This window comes from Pogona vitticeps, chromosome 1, assembly GCF_051106095.1.
Source record: "Pogona vitticeps strain Pit_001003342236 chromosome 1, PviZW2.1, whole genome shotgun sequence".
Classification (NCBI taxonomy): domain Eukaryota; kingdom Metazoa; phylum Chordata; class Lepidosauria; order Squamata; family Agamidae; genus Pogona; species Pogona vitticeps.
Window position 1 is genome coordinate 286,562,561 of NC_135783.1, and position 19,002 is coordinate 286,581,562.

At 42.9% G+C, this 19,002-nt stretch overlaps 2 protein-coding genes across 4 annotated transcripts in view; both read right to left on the reverse strand.

Moving 5' to 3' along the window:
• Positions 1 to 19,002, reverse strand: part of LRRC4C (leucine rich repeat containing 4C) — a 949,507-nt gene that overhangs the window by 535,338 nt on the left and 395,167 nt on the right. The gene's annotated exons all lie outside the window — the stretch shown is intronic.
• LOC140704624 (uncharacterized) lies at positions 7,058 to 18,017 on the reverse strand. 2 transcript variants are annotated; one of them, XM_078389265.1, is made up of 6 exons: positions 16,938 to 18,017; positions 13,549 to 16,776; positions 13,416 to 13,450; positions 12,626 to 12,670; positions 12,401 to 12,538; positions 7,058 to 12,185 (listed from the first exon to the last, which is right to left on the reverse strand). In XM_078389265.1, exons 3-6 carry the CDS (start codon positions 13,417 to 13,419, stop codon positions 7,333 to 7,335), a joined length of 5,040 nt encoding a protein of 1,679 aa, XP_078245391.1. In that variant the 5' UTR covers positions 13,420 to 13,450; positions 13,549 to 16,776; positions 16,938 to 18,017; the 3' UTR covers positions 7,058 to 7,332. The 2 variants fall into 2 exon arrangements, with proteins under 2 accessions (XP_078245391.1, XP_078245390.1); XM_078389264.1 differs by lacking the exons at positions 13,416 to 13,450; positions 13,549 to 16,776; positions 16,938 to 18,017 and having other exon boundaries at positions 12,626 to 12,719.

Consider the following 19,002-nt stretch of genomic DNA (forward strand, 5'->3'; position numbering starts at 1 on the left):
CCAATGGGGTGCGGTTGGAGGTCCTTGGCTAGAAAAGGGGTGGTCGTAGACCATGTCTCGGCTTGCCCCAGCCCCCTGCGTGACGTCAGGGATTTCGGGGGGCCCGTGAGCCTATAGGAGCCTTTTCCTAGAGGCAGGGGTCCCCCGTGACCCTGGGGTGGCCTGAGGATTGGTCCCCGAGGTTGCGTGCCACCCCACGACCCCGTAGACCAATGGGGAGCGGTTGGAGGGCCTTGGCTGGAAAAGGGGTGGTCGTAGGACATGCCCCGGCTTGTCCCTAGGCCCTGCAAGGGTGGGAAAGCCCCGGGGAGTTTGCTGAGAGGCTATAAAAACGTGGTTCGGGGACACTTCTGCGCGCTCTGTCAGCTCTTTGCAAAGGTCCTGCGGTTTTGTAGACATGGCGGAGAAGGAGAACAAAGCTCCGGAGCCCGTCCATAAGCCAGAGGAGCAAAAGGTCACGGCCTGCATGACCCTTTCCAAACCCCGAAAGCGTTACATGAGTTCAGATTCCGACAGTGAAAACGGCCCTCCAGGAGCATTAAAACGGCTTGAAGAACCTGACGGACAGTGTCATCCTAGGAAAACATCATGTTATAATGAGAAAACTTCTGAAACGCAGGTAGGTAACCCCTGGGGTAAGGTGTTGATAGAGGAGCGCTATAGATGTTTATTACGTGTGCTAAAAACCCCTTTTTGAATTTTTTTTTTTTAGGAGATGCGGTACTTCCAAGCCGGAGGCTATTCTCTGAAAAAACACAAGGACATGCAGGCCCTTACAAGGGCCTGTCTCTTCGCAATGCTAAAAGACGCTTTGTCTGAACATCTGATTCAAAGGTGCTATGGATGCCAGGAAGATCTGTGTGGGCAACAAGCGCACCCGTGCATAGGTTGGAACGATGCTGACTATTCCAAGATGTTGAACGAGATATGTTCGAAACTTTGCTATAAAAAAGTTATCCTTGTTATCACCATGACAGCTTTCCAAACTAAGAAGCTCTGCATGACAAATCGAACCTTGATCTACATACACAAGATTATTAAAAGCTTAACAGCTTCTGACGAGTCATATAACTTTTTAAAAAGACTATTGAGGTCGACAGATGAACAATATCTAGACATTGTTAAACGAACACTACAACAAGTATACGATTGTCATTTTTACTGTTGTCCAAACATGCGTGATTGAATAAAAACAAAAACAAAAAATGTATAATTTTTGTAATATACTGATTTGTTTTTAATAAAGAGCATTTATTGTACCATACATTGATCATATTAGTGCTAATGGCTGAGCAGGATGCACGGGAAAAATTACTGCACAATATCTATTACACACCCTCAGCAGCGGGGAGTTTTGGAGGTCTCAAGCCTCTCTTTAGGGAGGCCAAAAAACAGGTCAAAACCTTGAAGCTCGGAGATGTTTCACGATGGCTGTCTGATCAGGATGCCTATACGTTGCATAGACCTGCTAGAATTCATTTTAAAAGAAATAAGACCGTGGTTTCCAAAGTAGATGCTCAATGGCAGGCAGATTTGGTTGATATGCAACAATATGCCCGGCACAACAATGGTTACAAGTATATTCTGGTCTGTATAGACATTCTGTCTAAGTACGGCTGGGTAAAAGCGCTCAAAGGTAAAACAGGCAAAGAAGTGGCCAGCGCCTTTGAAGCCGTTTTCAAACAAGACGGGAGAAAACCTGACAAAATACAGACGGATCGTGGCGGTGAATTTCTAAACAAACCTGTAACCGGTTTATTCAAGAAATATGGAATACTGCATTTTGTCACCAATAATGAGGTCAAAGCGGGGGTTGTTGAGAGGTTTAACAGAACATTAAAAACAAAAATGTGGAGGTATTTCACGGCTAAAAACACCTACAGGTATGTGGATGTATTGCAGCAACTCCTTAAAAGTTACAATCATAGCATTCATAGAACTATTAAATGTAGGCCTGTAGATGTGAATCATCATAATGACCTGTTGGTCTGGAAAAGAGTCTATGAGCCCTCTGTTGGAACCAAAAAAGAAGTTTCAAAACTCAGAAAAGGGGACCTTGTGAGGGTTTCTAAAAGCAAAGGCGTATTTGATAAGGGGTATGAGCAGAATTTCACCACCGAGATATTTATCGTAGATCGTGTTGTCAAAGGTAAAGAGAGGCCTGTATACCATCTGACGGATTATGATGGGGATGCCATAATCGGTACTTTCTATCCTGAAGAATTGCAGAAGATCAATGACCGGGAAGATCGACTGTACAGAATTGAAAAGATTTTGGACACAAAAGGCAGTGGTCGAAGAAAACTCCACTTAGTGAAGTGGTTAGGTTGGCCTAGCAAGTTTAACAGCTGGGTGTCTGCCTCAGAGATTTCTAAGGTTGTTTAGGCGCTGAGAAGCAAAATGGGGGATCATGGTTTTTACATCACACTCCCAAGTAATGCCTGTAAGAAGGTTTTTCCTCAAAATACAAACGCCAGTTATACGACAATGTTGCCCAAACCCTTAGATTTGATCGGTGTTTGGGAAGTTGGTCTAGCAGAGATACAGTATCCTCGGAGTTGGTACACACTCCTTAAAAATACACCGTTTTCAATTTTTGAGGGGACAAAGAAATGGACCTTTCATTTACACAGGGGCTATTACAAGGACATTCCTGATCTTCTGAAGAACATGAATGATACGATAAAACAAGCTATAGACCTACAAGAAACGTGGTTGACCTACGACACCGTCATGGGCAAAGTTAGATTCACAGGCCCTGAAAATTACTTATTCTCGGCGGGGACGGAGTTAGCCCACATTTTGGGGGTCCCTCCGTATGTGGCTGTCAGGAAAATACCGCATGCTGCAGACATTAACGGCGGGTTCAGCTCCTTGTACGTCTATACAGATATCATCGAGCACCAAATCGTGGGAGACCACTCTGTACCTCTGTTACGCTGTATCCCCGTCAAGGGAGAAACCTACGAATGTGTTACAATTACTTACGACAAGCCGCATTACGTGCTGATGAGCAAGAACCACATCAACACAATAACCATTGAAATAAAGACGGACCAGAACCAACCCGTGCCATTCACTCTGGGGAAAGTTGTTGTGCGGTTGCATATTCGCCCCCGAAAGGGTTGTGTTTAGAAAGAGAACAGCAGAACGTTAAAATGGTGGTGCTGAAAGACTACGGAGATGTCAATGTTTATAGGGCGTACTATAAGGCCCAGGCAGGGCGGGGCATCCCTGGCTTTCACGGATCTGTAAACATGTACGGGGCGGGGCTGGGCGGCATTTTTCGTGGATTGTTCCGAAAGGCTGTTCCCCTCTTGAGGAGAGGCTTTGAGTTCATTAAGCCGCACCTTAAGACCGCCGTGCATAATATCGCCGGAGACGTCGTGGGTCATGTTATGAAAAAAGTGAGACCCCAAGAAGGCTCAGGACTCACATACCTGAAAAGAAGGGGTGGAGTTAAGCGAAAAGCGGGTCATCTACGCCTAGGTCCTCCTAAACGGTTAAACAGCGGATTACCACCCAAAAAACGTCAGAAGCTTGAGAGCAAGAAGAAGAAAGCAAGCCGTAAGATTAGGGGTCTGAAGCGCGTCCGCGGAGACATCTTTTAAAATGGCTTTCATTCACAGCTCCTCCGAAGAGTGTGCCAAATCTGAATTGGATATTTTTCAACTATCGCCTACACAAACCAGCGTGGAAAGCTGTATGTATATAGAAGTCCCCCCTCTAGCGGCCATAACCCCCAACGGTCAAATAGAATTTTATGTAACAGGCAACAGTGAAGATTATCTCGATTTAAACAATACCTTGCTCTACGTGGTGTGTAAGATCACAAAAGCAAATGGGACAAACATCGCCGCGGATGCTAAAGTGGGTTTTGTAAATTATCCCATTGCAGCGCTCTTTAGCCAACTGGACGTCACCCTTGGGGACCGGCTCATCAGTCAGAGTAACAACTGCTACCCCTATAGGGCCATGATAGAGCTGCTTATGAATTACGGCTCCGACTGCATGAGTACCCAATTCGCGGCAGGCGGGTTTTATAGAGATGGTTATACAGCCATGGAACAAACCACCGTAGCCAACAACACTGGAAACTGGGGCTTTAGAATGAGAGCAGAACACACAGGGACCAGCAAGAAATGGAATCTGATGGGGCCGTTGCATAATGAGCTATTTTTTCAGGAGAAAATGTTACTGAACGGTGTAGATGTGAAAATCAAACTTACCCGTAGCAAGGATACGTTCTGCCTGATGAGTGGTGATGATGGAGAGAGGTACAAAGTGGATATTTTAAACGCCTCTCTGTTTGTCAAAAGGGTGAAAGTGTCCCCGGGGGTTCGCATAGGACACGCAGAGGCCCTTCTTGCATCTAATGCAAAATACCCCGTTGAACGCGTGGGAATGAAAGTGTTCAGTATACCGGCAGGAAGCCTTGTGTGCAATCAAGAAAACCTTTTTCTGGGACAGTTGCCGAAACAGCTCGTCATTACTTTTGTTGACAATGATGCTTTCAGCGGAGCCTATGACAAAAACCCTTTCAATTTCCAACATTTCAATGTTAATTTTATCGCCTTGTACGTTGATGGGGTGCAAGTTCCAGCAAAGCCCCTCCAGCCGGATTATGCAAACGGCCTTTATGTCCGAGAGTACATGCAGTTGGTACAAACCTCCGGAAAAGCCATGAAGGACCAAGACATTTTCATCACCCCTAACGAATTTGGACACGGATACACCCTATATGCCTTTGATCTGACACCGGATCATGGCTGCTCGGAACATTATTCTCTGATCAAGACTGGAAATCTTCGAGCAGAGATCCGCTTTGCCCAACCCCTAGCGGCAACTATTAACATGCTCTTATACGGGGTATTTGACAACGTGATTGAAATCAACCATAGCAGAAACGTCCTCTTTGATTATATGTGAACATGAACACGCTGCAGCTATTAAGCGTATTACAACGAGATAAGACCTTTCTAGATGTCTACCCCTGCGACCTTTTACCAAGGGCCCTTGTTACCAAAAGACCTACCGGAATAGTGGTGAACACACACCCCCACACGATGCCTGGGGAACACTGGCTGGCCCTCTATCTACCCGTTAATGGTCCTGGAGAGTTTTTTGACTCATACGGCATAGACCCGGACAACCCGCGGATACCTGAAACAATTACAGCTTTTTTATGGCGTCAGGGCAATGAAATAATATTCCAGAAGAGACAGCTACAACACCCTTCGGCAGTGACCTGCGGCTATCACTGTGTGTTCTTTTTACAGAACAGAACAAAAGGCCTGAAGTTTGATCAAATTTTAAAGTTGTACTCGGATGATACTACCAAAAATGACCGCATGGTTGTAGAGTTTGTCAAGAACAGGAAAATTCAAAGAGCACCCCCCGCATGCCACCCGTTTCATCATATTCAAGCCTGCGGACCCCTGTGTAAAACATAAAAAATGTAAGCTGTGCATAAATAAAATAAAAGACAAACGTTAAATGTTTTATCTGTCATGGTTTTTATTAATGTATTTTATAAAGTGAGCCATTCAGGCTTCTTGACCACGGGTCTCACAGGGGTTGTTGGAAGCTCCTTGACGCGCAGCCATTCCGGTCTCTTGAACTGTTTCTTGGGTCGGACAACAGCGGATGTGGCAGGCGGGGAGGAAGAAGACGGCGGTGCTGTTTTCAGCGCTTCTAATTGTTCTCTAACGGCTGAATTTCCCGCGATAGATGTGGGGATGTTCAGTTCGGCCAGAGCTTTAAGAAAAACGTCCCACCCCTTGGGTTTTCTCTTACCAGAAAGGGTTGTAGACTGGGTGATGCCTCTGACCAGGTCCAGAATATTAGAGCCAGGTAAGAGCTCCCCCCGGTACCGGAAGGCCCCTTTGTCATCCCATGAAGAGATGTCTTGATGTCGCCTTAATTTACTTAGCAAAATCTCTGCATTTTTCTTGTAACGGTAGGGCAGACTGTCTAACACCTCTTGAATAACCTCGGGTAGGGCCTCTTGAGGGACCGGTGACGAGGGGGGAGGAGCGGCGGGCTGGGGGGGCGGTTGCATTGTTTTTTCCATATCCTCCTGCCTGGTCAGCGTTAAAAACCTCTGTAGAACGCCATTGTAAAGCTTAGCTTTTTCATACTCTGACAAGTCTGACCTTAAGAGAATCTCTCTCATCTCAGAATCCAAGCGTCTGACCGTGGTGGCCCTGATGTTTTCTGGTACACCCCTCAGCTCTTGTAGCTGAGCACTGGGGACCAGATACATCTTTTCAGCATAATCCATTACTTATTAGTTAAAAGACTGGTTATTAGAGGGACAGCGATACCCAATAAGGGTCCCAGGAAACCTCCAGACTGCTTCACCAGGTATTTTTTCCGCCGTAGGGGTACCCTCTTGTTACTCAAGGTTTTAATTAGTGTTCGTTTCTTCTTTAAAACACGTACCTGATTAGGCGTTAGAGCTATCTTTCCTTTTAAAGTATTCAGAGCAATCTCTGAAATGGCAGTGACCAGATCATCCGAAGCAGCACATAAAATGGCTTTTCTCTGCCGCAGGGGGGCCTTAATAAGGAGCTTCAAAAGTGGCAGGTTTCTCCTTATACGTTCAGACATGTTATCCGACTGCTGAATCGGCTTCAATGAAGAAAAGGGTTTCAAAGCAGCCGTCTTTTGTTGCCTGTAGCAGATTTCTTCAAGGTATACACAGCAGGCCAGTCCGGTGGGAAAAGGCCTGTTCTCAGTCTGTAAGGTTCAGGGGTATTGGCGTTTAAATCTACCAACAGATAACCGTGAGGAGGAGTTGTGGCATCTGCAAAAGCTTCCATGAAGAACTGTACATTTCGCGGATACATCTGACGGGCTAGTGTGGCAATTTGCTGCTTATCCCTGGGGTTTTTAAAGAGGACTAAAAACTTTGCGTTCAGACTAATGGATCGGGCAGATTTTCCCTGGGAAAAAATGTTCTGAGTAATTAAAAAAACACTTACGTTCCTGTGATGCACATATTGTGTAAATAACTTTTCCACTTCCTTATTATCAGAGGCAGACTGCATCAAATCGTCTAAAATCAAGAAGTTTATTTTAGTGGGGGGTAACAGAACATCATCATCAAACTTTTCCGGCAAGCCTTCTACAAAACGAATACAGGGATATTTACAGAGAAGAGTCTTATATACAGGTTGCCAGCATCCATAACACCAGATAATATTTTCAGGCATGTCAGAAAATACATTGCGCGCGTTGTCAAGCATATTCTTAATAAAAAATGTTTTTCCACAACCACTGGGTCCTGCTAGGATAGCTGAAAAAGGATGAACCCACAACGTATTTAGTTCAGTAGCCATAAGGTAGGGTTTTAAAGTCTTCGACAATCACTCTTTTGTCATAAACCACCTTTTGAGTTTTCCTTAAAAGCTTTGTATGAATCAACCACTGCCGCTTATCCCTGACAATGCCTGGCTGCTCTACCACTATTTCACGGAGCGAACCATCTCGGTTGTCAGAAGCGTACGTAAAAACCAAATCCTTGAGACTGTCAAAATTAATTTTTTCAGAGTTAGTCACATTCAGTGTGATCCCTTTGACCTTCATGCACGCACTACCGTCACAGATTTTATACCCGTACGTTTTTGGTCCTCCGGACACAAATTCTGTAATATGCATGCCTTCAGGAACCTCACTCGTGAGGTCCCCCAGGTAGTCCCCTAAGGAGGGTTTCCATTCACCCTCCCGTTGTACAAAAATAACAGAGTCAGTATCGTGATAAAGAACTCTATCCTGCAGTTTGTCAAGCAGGTTGTAAAGCTCAAGACGTGCATAAGCTGTGGTAAAGCAGGCTATGAATTCATTTTTCCTACCCTTGGTGGTTAATCTGTCAGTCGCATGTTTCCATGACACACAGATAGCATCATCCGCCAAAAATTCAAACATGGACACTTTGTAAGACTCTGAAAATAAGAGGTTGAAATATTCATCCGGATCTCTGACCACCTGAGTGTTAGGCAGATTCGTTCTCTGACCAAACTTACCCCACAGAGAGTTTAGAAACAGCTTGGCAATCTGTCTTTTTGCGGGGTTTACAGCAATTTTATCTTTACGTAGGGTTATACCCTCTTTCTGTTCATAATCAGCAATATATTTGTTTTTATCTGCCTCGCTGACACACCACGAGGGATAGCCTGATGCCTCCTGTTTGTGGCGAAGGTGCAGCTTCATGTAATCTGAAAACAGTTCATCCGATCTGTTTTCAAAATGCCATACCTCAAAGATTTTCACAACCTTGTACCCCTTATTTATGGCTACATTCAGTTCTATAGTACACCAGGTCCCCGTCAAAGCTCTCTCCTCATCGGTATGTTCACAAGGGGTTCTCTGGCTGCTTTCTGCACAGGCGGCACACAGCACAAACATAAGTTTTCCACCAATCCTGGCTGGCAAAACTGGAAAAAAGAGGCCTCTAGGTGGTGAGATTTTTGCCTTTACGATACCAAAGTAGGCAGTCACAGGCTCAAAATTCTCATATATGATTTTGGGGTGCCCCAGAGGGTACTCTTTAGTTTTGTTGACATAGGGGTAAAGGCTGGTAAAATCATAGTAAAGAATTTGCTCTCCCGGTTTAGCTCTGTAGTACAAACGGATCGCGTTTGTACGACCCCCAAAGAGAGCATCCCTAGGTGCTAAGGGATCTGGAAAATCAGCTGAAGCAAGGTAATTTTTGACATCGTTGTCGTTTCTCACCATCTCTTTCCATTCATGCTCCCAAATTGATCTGACTTCAAAACCCTTGCTTCTCAAAACGGCTGTCCTTTCCTGTGTAGCATTGAAAAGAGCCCCATAGGTTTTTCCTAACAGAGGATTCCAATCCTCAGAATGGTAACAGAGGGCACAGCCGTGGAAAAAACATCCCAGGAACTCTAAACATATGCCCCTGCCGTTAAGAACCATATAACCATCTACATAAAGAGAATCGATACAAATTTCTCCACCATTCAAGGCGTGCTGTACCCTGGTTTTTTCTTTATGGGCAATATAAGACAGCCACTGTATCGATGCAGATGAATAGCGTTTGCACTGGCGGTGATAGTTGTCTGGATGTGGGATTGCTATTTTATTTTTCTCCAGAAATTTGAACTTGTACATGCTAAGACACACGCCAGCTAGGGTGGGGTATTGAAGAGGGTCTATGGCAAACCATTCATATTCCCCGTCGTACCCTTTCACCCTCTTCTTTGTCAGGGTCATAATTTCATGGCGATACTTTGTGCAGGCCTGTACCAGGATGTTAACATCCTGCTGGCAGTAGGCAGCCAATTCTCGCTGCAGGTTGAAGGTTTTTGTCTTATTCTCCTCATGCCACTTTAAGAAAGCCTTCTGCTCAGAAGGCATCATGTGTTGCACTCCATAAGCTTCGGGTGGTGGTAGGGGACCCTCATACTGTTCATTTTCAGGGGTGTTGAAGTAATGAGGGAAATAACCCTTAGACTCCTGCCTGAGGCCTAGGCATTTGGGTAATTTTGATAACCCCATTGGTAAATGACATAGAGAATCCAGGAATTTTATATCAAGAGCCGGCACGGCTATTGTTATAAGTTTTCCACCTTGAGTAATAAGTTCTACCTCTAGTTTTTCTTTGACTAGCTGATTGAGAATGAAATATCCATCATAACCTTTTGAATTATGGGCTATAAACGTTGTGCCCTCAAAAACCCTCCCTTCTGTGAAAGTCCGAATAAAAGCCTCGATGCATGACTCGCCCCTAAACTCCCAGGATTTCCCATAAGGCCATGTCTTTTTCTCCTCAGCTTTTTTCTTAGTTTTCCCAGAGCCAGTCTCGCTACATGAACCGTCGTCCTCATCATATTGTTCACTATCCTCCACCCCCTCTTCCTCAGCATCCTGTTCAAGGATCTCCTTTATCCAATCGGGCATACTGCTTTTCACAGCAGCATCTTTTTTAAAATGCCGCACAGTCTCACCCCAAAAGGCTCGGGCATAACAGTAATTGGGGATGTGTAACCCCGTGTCTTGTCTTGATTCTATATCATAAAATATATAATGGGTTGAGATCTTTGGCTCTTTAAGTGGGCGCATGAAACAGAAGTGGTTTACCTCTTCTCCCCTAGGAGCCCAGCAGATATTACATACCCTGCCTATACAGTCCTTTGTGAAATGCTCTGCATTTTGAAAACGACCGCAGTCCTCACAAAACTTTCTATAAGTACAGGGTACCTTGTTCTCTGCCGCCAGCTTGGTGTGTAATTCTAAGCATTCTCTCGACCTGCATTTCATTTTGCAACACTTACACTTCTTCATGATGTTCACATTAGAAGCGCAATCTTTTCTTAGACAGAGTCTACAGAAAAATATACAGTCATGAATATGAGAGTACAATTTGTGGCAATATTGACAGTAATTACGAGCCCCAAAGAGTCCCTTTATATTAAGAACTCCATAAAAGTGATTATCATGGAGAAGCAACGTATACGTTTGTGTATACTTGTGTCCTTGTGGTTTAAACAAGCCCCAGCCTTTGTCGCCATAGTGTGCAATCTGGATATTGACCTGTAAGTGGTCCTCAAAAAGAGGGATGTCAGACAAAGAAACCTCTTTGTCTACAGGCCAGTGGACTGCCTGATACAATTGCAGAGCTCCATGTGCCAACTCTGCATCTGTTGGGACCTCTTTAGACATTACACGAACTAAGCTTGCTCCAAAGCATAGTTTACTGTTTACATCAGTGAAATCGATTAGATGTTTCCTTTTCTTATTTATAATTGCACTATAGGGGATAGAGCGTAAGGCTCTTGGGCGGCTGCCCCCCCTAGGAGGTCTCACAATGGTTACAACTAATCGTAAAACACCGTCTAAACAAAGTTCCATATTACTCTGCAAAAGATTTGCTAAGTTGGAGAGAAACTCGTCAGCGTCTAGAGCACCCTTGACCTTTTTCACTGAAAAGAGAGGCCTCTGCATGTTCCCACCCTCAAATCTCAGCTGCACACAATCCCCCGTCTCCAAGCTTTCATTAACATGATCCAGTACCTCTTGAACAGCTAAATGTAATGCTGAAACGGCTTGTGCATAGCTGGTCACATGTTCTAGATTTACGAACCGGAATTCTTGCGCTATGTGTAGGGTGCTATATCTTTCATTTTCCCACTCCCACCTATTTGTGACTTCGGCATACACCGGAGGGGTCTCTGCCTCATGTTCAGGTGTCTGCAGGGCAGCGTCTGGAGATTGCTCCTGAGACAGGGCCCAGCTAGAAGGTAAAGAGCACCCTGGTGGGTATTCCAGCGACTCTCGGCTGTTAACCCCAATCGCCCCAGAGTTCTCTGGTGTCTGCAGGGTAGCGTTTGGAGATTGTTCTTGAGACTGTGTGCAGCTAGAAGGCAAAGATAACCTTTTCCTACGTGCAAGCAGTTTCTTGGCCCCTTGTAACAATTTAACAACTCTATTGTGCCAGTACAGTTTAGCTGTGCTTGGTTTCCTTCTTTTTCTCCCCCTAGACTGACGGCCAGGGTGAGCCCTTCTCATTGTATACTTCCTGTTTGTCTGTTTAACATCAGGATAGCCTAGGCCTGTTTGAATTTTAAAGGACATTGCACAAGAAAAATGATCCATTTTTTTAATAGCATCACAAATGGCATTTATATCAGGGACATCGTCCATAATTTGGTTTAGACTTGCTCTGGCCGCATTAACCACATTGAAAATCATCATAAAATTTTTAAACCAACATTCAACTTTAGAGGTGTATACAGCTAAAGCCTTTCCATCAATTTCAACCATGCCCTCTTTTTTCCTACCCTCCACAGCTTGAGGATTTGCAAGCTTTTTGCTACCATCTCCATTAGTTGACTTGGCCTGGGGACTCCGCTGTCTGCTGCCGTCTGATCTTTCGCCATACTTTGGATCCATTGCAATCTGAGGGGCCGCTGGATTTTGGCCACCATTCCCGTCAGCAACCGGCTTGGGTCCCTTCAAGACCTGTGGGTTTGCGGATTTGATACCGGCCGGTCTTTCATGTATCTTGAGATCTGTCGTCATCTGAGGGATCGCTGGGGTTTTGCCCCTACCCCCGCTGGCAGCTTTGCCCCCCTTCAAGGCTGGGATGTTGGCTGATTTACCAGGAACCGGTCTTTCAGCTTCCTTGTATCTTTTGGGGGGGATCGTCATATTGAGGCCTAGAAAAGAAATAATGGGTCTTGTAAAGGCTGCATTTCAGCGCTCTCTCTCTCTCTGTGTCTCTCTCTCTCTCTCTCTCTAACACCCCACCCACCCACCCACCCCCCCACACACACATTTGTTTTAAAGGGAGGACCCCCCACCCCACCCCCACCCCACCCGTTAAAAACGCAGGCAGATAAAAAGGTCTTCCCTGAAAATGTACAGAACTTACTCTGATCAACATTTACTCTTTTAAAAGTATAACCACGAAACTGGAACCTGTCCGTCCTTGGAATATTATAGCTGGTTGATGGTACAATAGGATCATTTTGTGCAAAATATTCATCATCCTCATAGCGAAAATATTTCTCTGAAAAAGAAACAGTATTTCTAAATCATTAGGGATTTTAAAAGTAAAAAAGTCCTCCTTAAACCCCCAATATGTTAATGAGCTTACCCAGGGAGGCATCGGATGCTGGGCTATTTTCCTTGGAATTCCCGGCTGTAGAGAACAGAAACATGTTAGGGCATGCCTGATGAACATTTGACATCCCTGTTTTTAAAAACTGCAAGATGGATGCTATTGAATCACAGCTGTATTGTCTGGTTCGAAATTATCTCAAAATTAATTGCAGAGAATCTGAAAATACAGAGGCTAAATCAGAAATGAGCCTTCAATTAAAAAATCTAGACTCTTTGATTCAAATACAATTGGAAGGAGACATAAAAGAATTTTTGGCGAAAATACAGATAAGCAGTCTGCCAGATGTTAATTCTGCAATTTTTTTAACTGGACAATACGTTTTTCAGGATAAAATTAATTATGGAAGAATTTTTACATTTTTATCTTTTGCATCATACATAATCAGATTTTTTCAGAAGAAGATACGGCTTTTGGCAGAGAATGAAATGGATTTTCTATCACGGCATATCATGACATGTATAACTCAGCGACAAGGGAATTTGAAATTCATAACCGTAAGTATTGTTCCTAAATTCAAATTTAATAACAGCTTATAAATATCTATTCTATAAAATCATAAAATGCTTCATATTTCTGTCTCCTGCAGGAAAGAAGTTTAAATACCTTTCTAAGACAAGCTATGACCCCGCCATCAAGATGGTATTATTTATTCAGCTGGCTGCTTGCAATACAAAAAAAAATATTCTCTGCCATGCAGTAAATAAAATATATATTTAAAACTCTACGCAATGTCTATAAGTTTTTTAAAAGAACAATCTCTTACCCATCTCGGCGTGTTGAGTTATTAATGCTGAAAGCCTAGGGAAAAAAAAAGTCACATAATGAATACATATTTTAAAAAGGACAGGTCTATTTTTAAAAAGAATTAGATCTCATAGATGTATAAAGTTACTCACCTATTAGCTTGTCTTGGCAAGGGACAGAGAAGATCGGATAAAAGACAGCTCAAAACTCTAGTTTATATACCGTTTGAAAGGGAAGCAAAAGTTTTTCTGATCACGACTCATGCTGCTTCAGGAAACAACAGCCGATCATGATGTGGATTGAAAGATACACAATTACCGTGAAACAATGGCACCTCATTAACAACCCATTTGAAAGGAAAGGAAGAGAATACACATGCTGTCTTATCTATTCAGCTACCTGTTGAAGGATGTGACTATGTTAATCTACTCAAACAGATGCCTCCAGGCCTTTGCTTATCTAAGCCACAGATGTCCTGTTATTTTACAGGTCAGCAGGATGACCACTATTCTTTCAGAGTTCAGTTTAGGAGTGGCATTTAGATCCAAAAAAAAGTGATTCTTTGATATTAGAACGCTAATCAGAAAGGGTAAATTAATAAAAGAACAGTGTATGGCGGATTTATGCTCTTTATTAAAAGGATGCTGTACAAATTTTTAGGAGCCTCAATATGTCTTGACAGATTTTCATTGGGAAAAAGAAATGACTTATTTTTTCACCTTACAGCCAAACGGAGTTGCTTCATTGTAATAAATAAAATGTTTTATACTATTCTAAATGTATACAAATACATAAACTGTTGCTGCTGTTTTTGAAATCTCAGTGATCCTGATGTCCACAGATTTTCATTGGGAAACAGAAATGACTTATTTTTTCACCTTACAGCCAAACTGAGTTGCTTCCTTGTGATGAATAAAAATGTTTTATACTATTCTAAAATGTATACAAATACATAAACTGTTGCTGCTGTGACTTTGAGGTTCTATAACGTCTGTTTGCCGATCCAACCGCCTAATATGGCGGGGAGTTCGTTTGGAGTCATATGCTGTATTTTGAAATTTAGTTTCACATGTATTTTTAAAAAGGGGCAACTTGTTTATCATTTCTCATAACTTTTTTTTTTTTCTTTTCTTTTATTTCTTGGTTATAAGATTTTGCGAAAATCCATGATCTTTACAGTCCATTTAAGGGTGAATTTCTGTATACTTCTAATGAAATCATCTGCTTTTTAATTCAAGCATTTTTACATTTGTGGCATAAATTTATTCTGTGACCCCTGCCTGTAAATAGCTGACCTGTGTTTCTGTGTGGTTAGCTGAGGGAAACAGCAGTCTACCCCTGCTGTTTTTCATGATTTACAGTGATTACCCATTATCTCAATGACACATCATTTGAAAAGGAAAGGAAGAGAATACACATGCTGTCTTATCTATTCAGCTACCTGAGGAGGACGTGACTATGTTAATCTACTCAAAACAGATGGGGTCTGTATTTTGCAGGCCGTCAGGACTATGTTTTATCTAAGACACAGAGGTCCTGTATTTTTTACAGATCAGCAGGATGACCCCTATTCTTTCAGAGTTCAGTTTAGGAGTGGCATTTAGATCCAAAAAAAAAAAAAATGTGATATTTTTGATATTAGAACGCTAATCAGAAAGGGTAAATTAATAAAAGAGCAGTGTATGGCGGATTTATGCTCTTTATTAAAAGGATGCTGTAACGCATACATTCTTAAATCACAGGGCTTTTAGAAATAATAATCTCAAAGAATTTTGAAAACCCCCAACACACACACACACACACACACACACACACACACACACACACACATACACAGAGAGATTCTAGGAATCTTCCTTGGGTATAAACACGTGGAAAACTTTTTTACTTTGAATGGTATTAAAGACATTTACTAAAACATGGGTTTTTTATACTGCTCAACTTATTGCTCTTCACTATTTCTAGCTTACTTACTAAATCTGCCTTCAAGCGTCTGAAATTTTCATTTGGGAAACAGAAATGACTTATTTTTTCACCTTACAGCCAAACTGAGTTGCTTCCTTGTGATAAATAAAATGTTTTATACTATTCTAAATGTATACAAATACATAAACTGTTGCTGCTGTGACTTTGAGGTTCTATAACGTCTGTTTGCCAATCCAACCGCCTAATATGGCGGGGAGTTCGTTTGGAGTCATATGCTGTATTTTGAAATTTAGTTTCACATGTATTTTTAAAAAGGGGCAACTTGTTTATCATTTATCATAACTTTTTTTTTTTTCTTTTCTTTTAATTCTTGGTTATAAGATTTTGCGAAAATCCATGATCTTTACAGTCCATTTAAGGGTGAATTTCTGTATACTTCTAATGAAATCATCTGCTTTTTAATTCAAGCATTTTTACATTTGTGGCATAAATTTATTCTGTGACCCCTGCCTGTAAATAGCTGACCTGTGTTTCTGTGTGGTTAGCTGAGGGAAACAGCAGTCTACCCCTGCTGTTTTTCATGATTTACAGTGATTACCCATTATCTCATTGGCACCTAATTTGAAAGGGAACACGACAAAGGGAAGTGTCTACACATCCTAAGATTGTTACTATTTTTATCTACTCAAACAGATGGGTCTGTATTTTGCAGGCCGTCAGAACTATGCTTATCTAAGCCACAGAGGTCCTGTTATTTTACAGGTCAGCAGGATGACCCCTGTTTTTAAAGATTTCAGTTTTTAGGAGGGTATTTAGATCCAAAAAATGTGATATTTTGATATTAGAAAGCTAATCAGAAAGGGAAAATTAATAAAAGAACAGTGTATGGCGGATTTATGCTCTTTATTAAAAGGATGCTGTAACGCATACATTTTTTTTTTTAAAAAAATCACAGTGCTTGTATAAATACACAATACATGTTATGAACACAATAAAGTGAGTATTATGATATACAGTAAAGTCCATATTGTAACGCATACATCTAAATCTCAATGTTTGCAGAAAAGCACAATACAGTATATATCTTATTGGTTATTATGTTGTGAGAAATAATAATTTCCCTCCTGAAGCAGAGAAGGACATGACAGTGCATTAGATCTGCATTCTCTGATACCTGAAATCCTAAGAATGCAATAGTTACATCATTTGACTACCCCCGATGAGGGTTTACAATGCATATTTATTAAAAGCATACATCTAAATAACAGAAAATATAGGACAGGCATTTTAGTTTTTACAGAAGGTAGAAACACACAATACAGGCTTTTTAAAGGTTATATATTCATTTAGGATGGTTTCTCTCTTGAAACAATGAACCCTGATGATTCCAGATGAGCCGTGGGACCATAAATGCAATCACACTCAAGGCCATCTTCCAAGATAAATGTCTTATCCTGTGTTTGGGAATGAAACATAATTTCAGTAAGTTTTAAAAGAACTTAAAGCCACATCACTAACATAGCCATAACTACCGGTTTTAACACAACCCCCCCCCCCACCACCCCTTATAACAGAGGTTTAAATGTCCATCTTTTAAAAAGAGAATTGTTCTTACCAGAAAGCTTGCATTTTCTTCAGCACTCTCAAAACCTTCATCAGGAGGCTGTGCCAACACTTGCTGCTCAGGACCATTGCCATGGACCGGTAAATCTCTTTTTATACCTTGTTCATCATCTTCCTCATCGCCCCACAACATGGTACAGGCCAGTTTTCTTGTGTTTTTCTGCTTCGGGTTCGCCTTTGCAGAAAAAACAAAAACGTCTTCTGCAGGCTTGACTTCTCTTGTTAACTTTTCTGGGTCTTTGGGTAGGCTATTCTTTAGGCTTGCCGGATTTCCTAATGGACACAAGGGGCTAGAGAACCCCACCGGTCCGTTGTAATAAGCTTTGGGCTGCAGGCGTCTCCTGGTTTTTCCCGCAGGCTTATGGACGGGCTCCGGAGCTTTGTTCTCCTTCTCCGCCATGTCTACAAAACCGCAGGACCTTTGCAAAGAGCTGACAGAGCGCGCAGAAGTGTCCCCGAACCACGTTTTTATAGCCTCTCAGCAAACTCCCCGGGGCTTTCCCACCCTTGCAGGGCCTAGGGACAAGCCGGGGCATGTCCTACGACCACCCCTTTTCCAGCCAAGGCCCTCCAACCGCTCCCCATTGGTCTACGGGGTCGTGGGGTGGCACGCAACCTCGGGGACCAATCCTCAGGCCACCCCAGGGTCACGGGGGACCCCTGCCTCTAGGAAAAGGCTCCTATAGGCTCACGGGCCCCCCGAAATCCCTGACGTCACGCAGGGGGCTGGGGCAAGCCGAGACATGGTCTACGACCACCCCTTTTCTAGCCAAGGACCTCCAACCGCACCCCATTGGCCTACGGGGTCGTGGGGTGGCACAACCCCTCGGGGTCCAATCCTCAGGCACCCCTAGGGTCACGGGGGACCCCGGACTCTAGGGAAAGACCCCTATAGGCCCATGGGGACCCCCACAACCCCTGACGTCACCGTTCGGACCACCCCTTCCGCCGGAAGGGGCCTGGGTCCAGCCTAGGCGCCGGAAGTCCCTCCCCTTCCGGTCCAGGGTCCCAAAAGGGGGCGTGGCACCTGTCAAAATTGAGTTTGAATAAAGCTACCCTTATCCTACTACTCAAGTGGGCCTTAGAAAGCCTGGCTAACAACAAGGCCAGTGGAGGTGATGGCATTCCAGTTGAACTATTTAAAATCTTAAAATATGACTCTGTTAAGCTGCTACACTCAATATGCCAGCAAGTTTGGAAAACCCAACAGTGGCCAGAGGATTGTCTACATCCCAATACCAAAGAAGGGCAGTGTCAAAGAATGCTCCAACTACTGTACAATTGCACTCATTTCATATGCTAGCAAGGTTATATGCTCAAAATCCCACAAGGTAGGCTTCAGCAGTATGTGTAGTGAGAACCCCTAGAAGTACAAGCTGGATTTCAAAGGGGCAGGGGAACTAGAGACCAAATTGCTAACATGCGCTGGATTATGGAGAAAGCCAGAGAGTTCCAGAAAAATATCTACTTCTGCTTCATTGACTATGCAAAGCCTTTGAATGTGTGGACTACAGCAAACTATGGCAAGTCCTTAAAGAAATGGGAGTGCCTGACCATCTTATCTATCTCCTGACACTGGAGAAAATCACTCCAATCACATACTTCATGGTGAGATGTGGATATTCCCATAGTTACAATCACAGAAGAACAGTTGTTGGATAACTAATCAATAGCAATAAAGAGGGATATACTCACTAGTCTGATCATAACAAGCAAATACAAGTAATTGTAAGCCGCCCAGAGACCTCTGGGTAGTTTGGGCGGCATATAAATTGAATAAATAAATAAATAAATAAATAAATTGCTAAAACAAACTGGTAATAAAGTCACATATGCAAAATTTTAAAAATGCATGAGTTGCCTATTTCACACAAAGTTATGCAATTGATTCCTTGTGCAAACTGTCCAACCTTTGAAGCACTAAATGCTTTGTTGGCATCTGTCTTAACAAAGTAGTGGCCAGTATCCTGTTTCATAGCTCTTCTTGCATGGTGGGTATGATATCATGAGCAGGAGCAGCAGATTACCAAAGAGTTCCTTGTGTTTTTTATTATTAT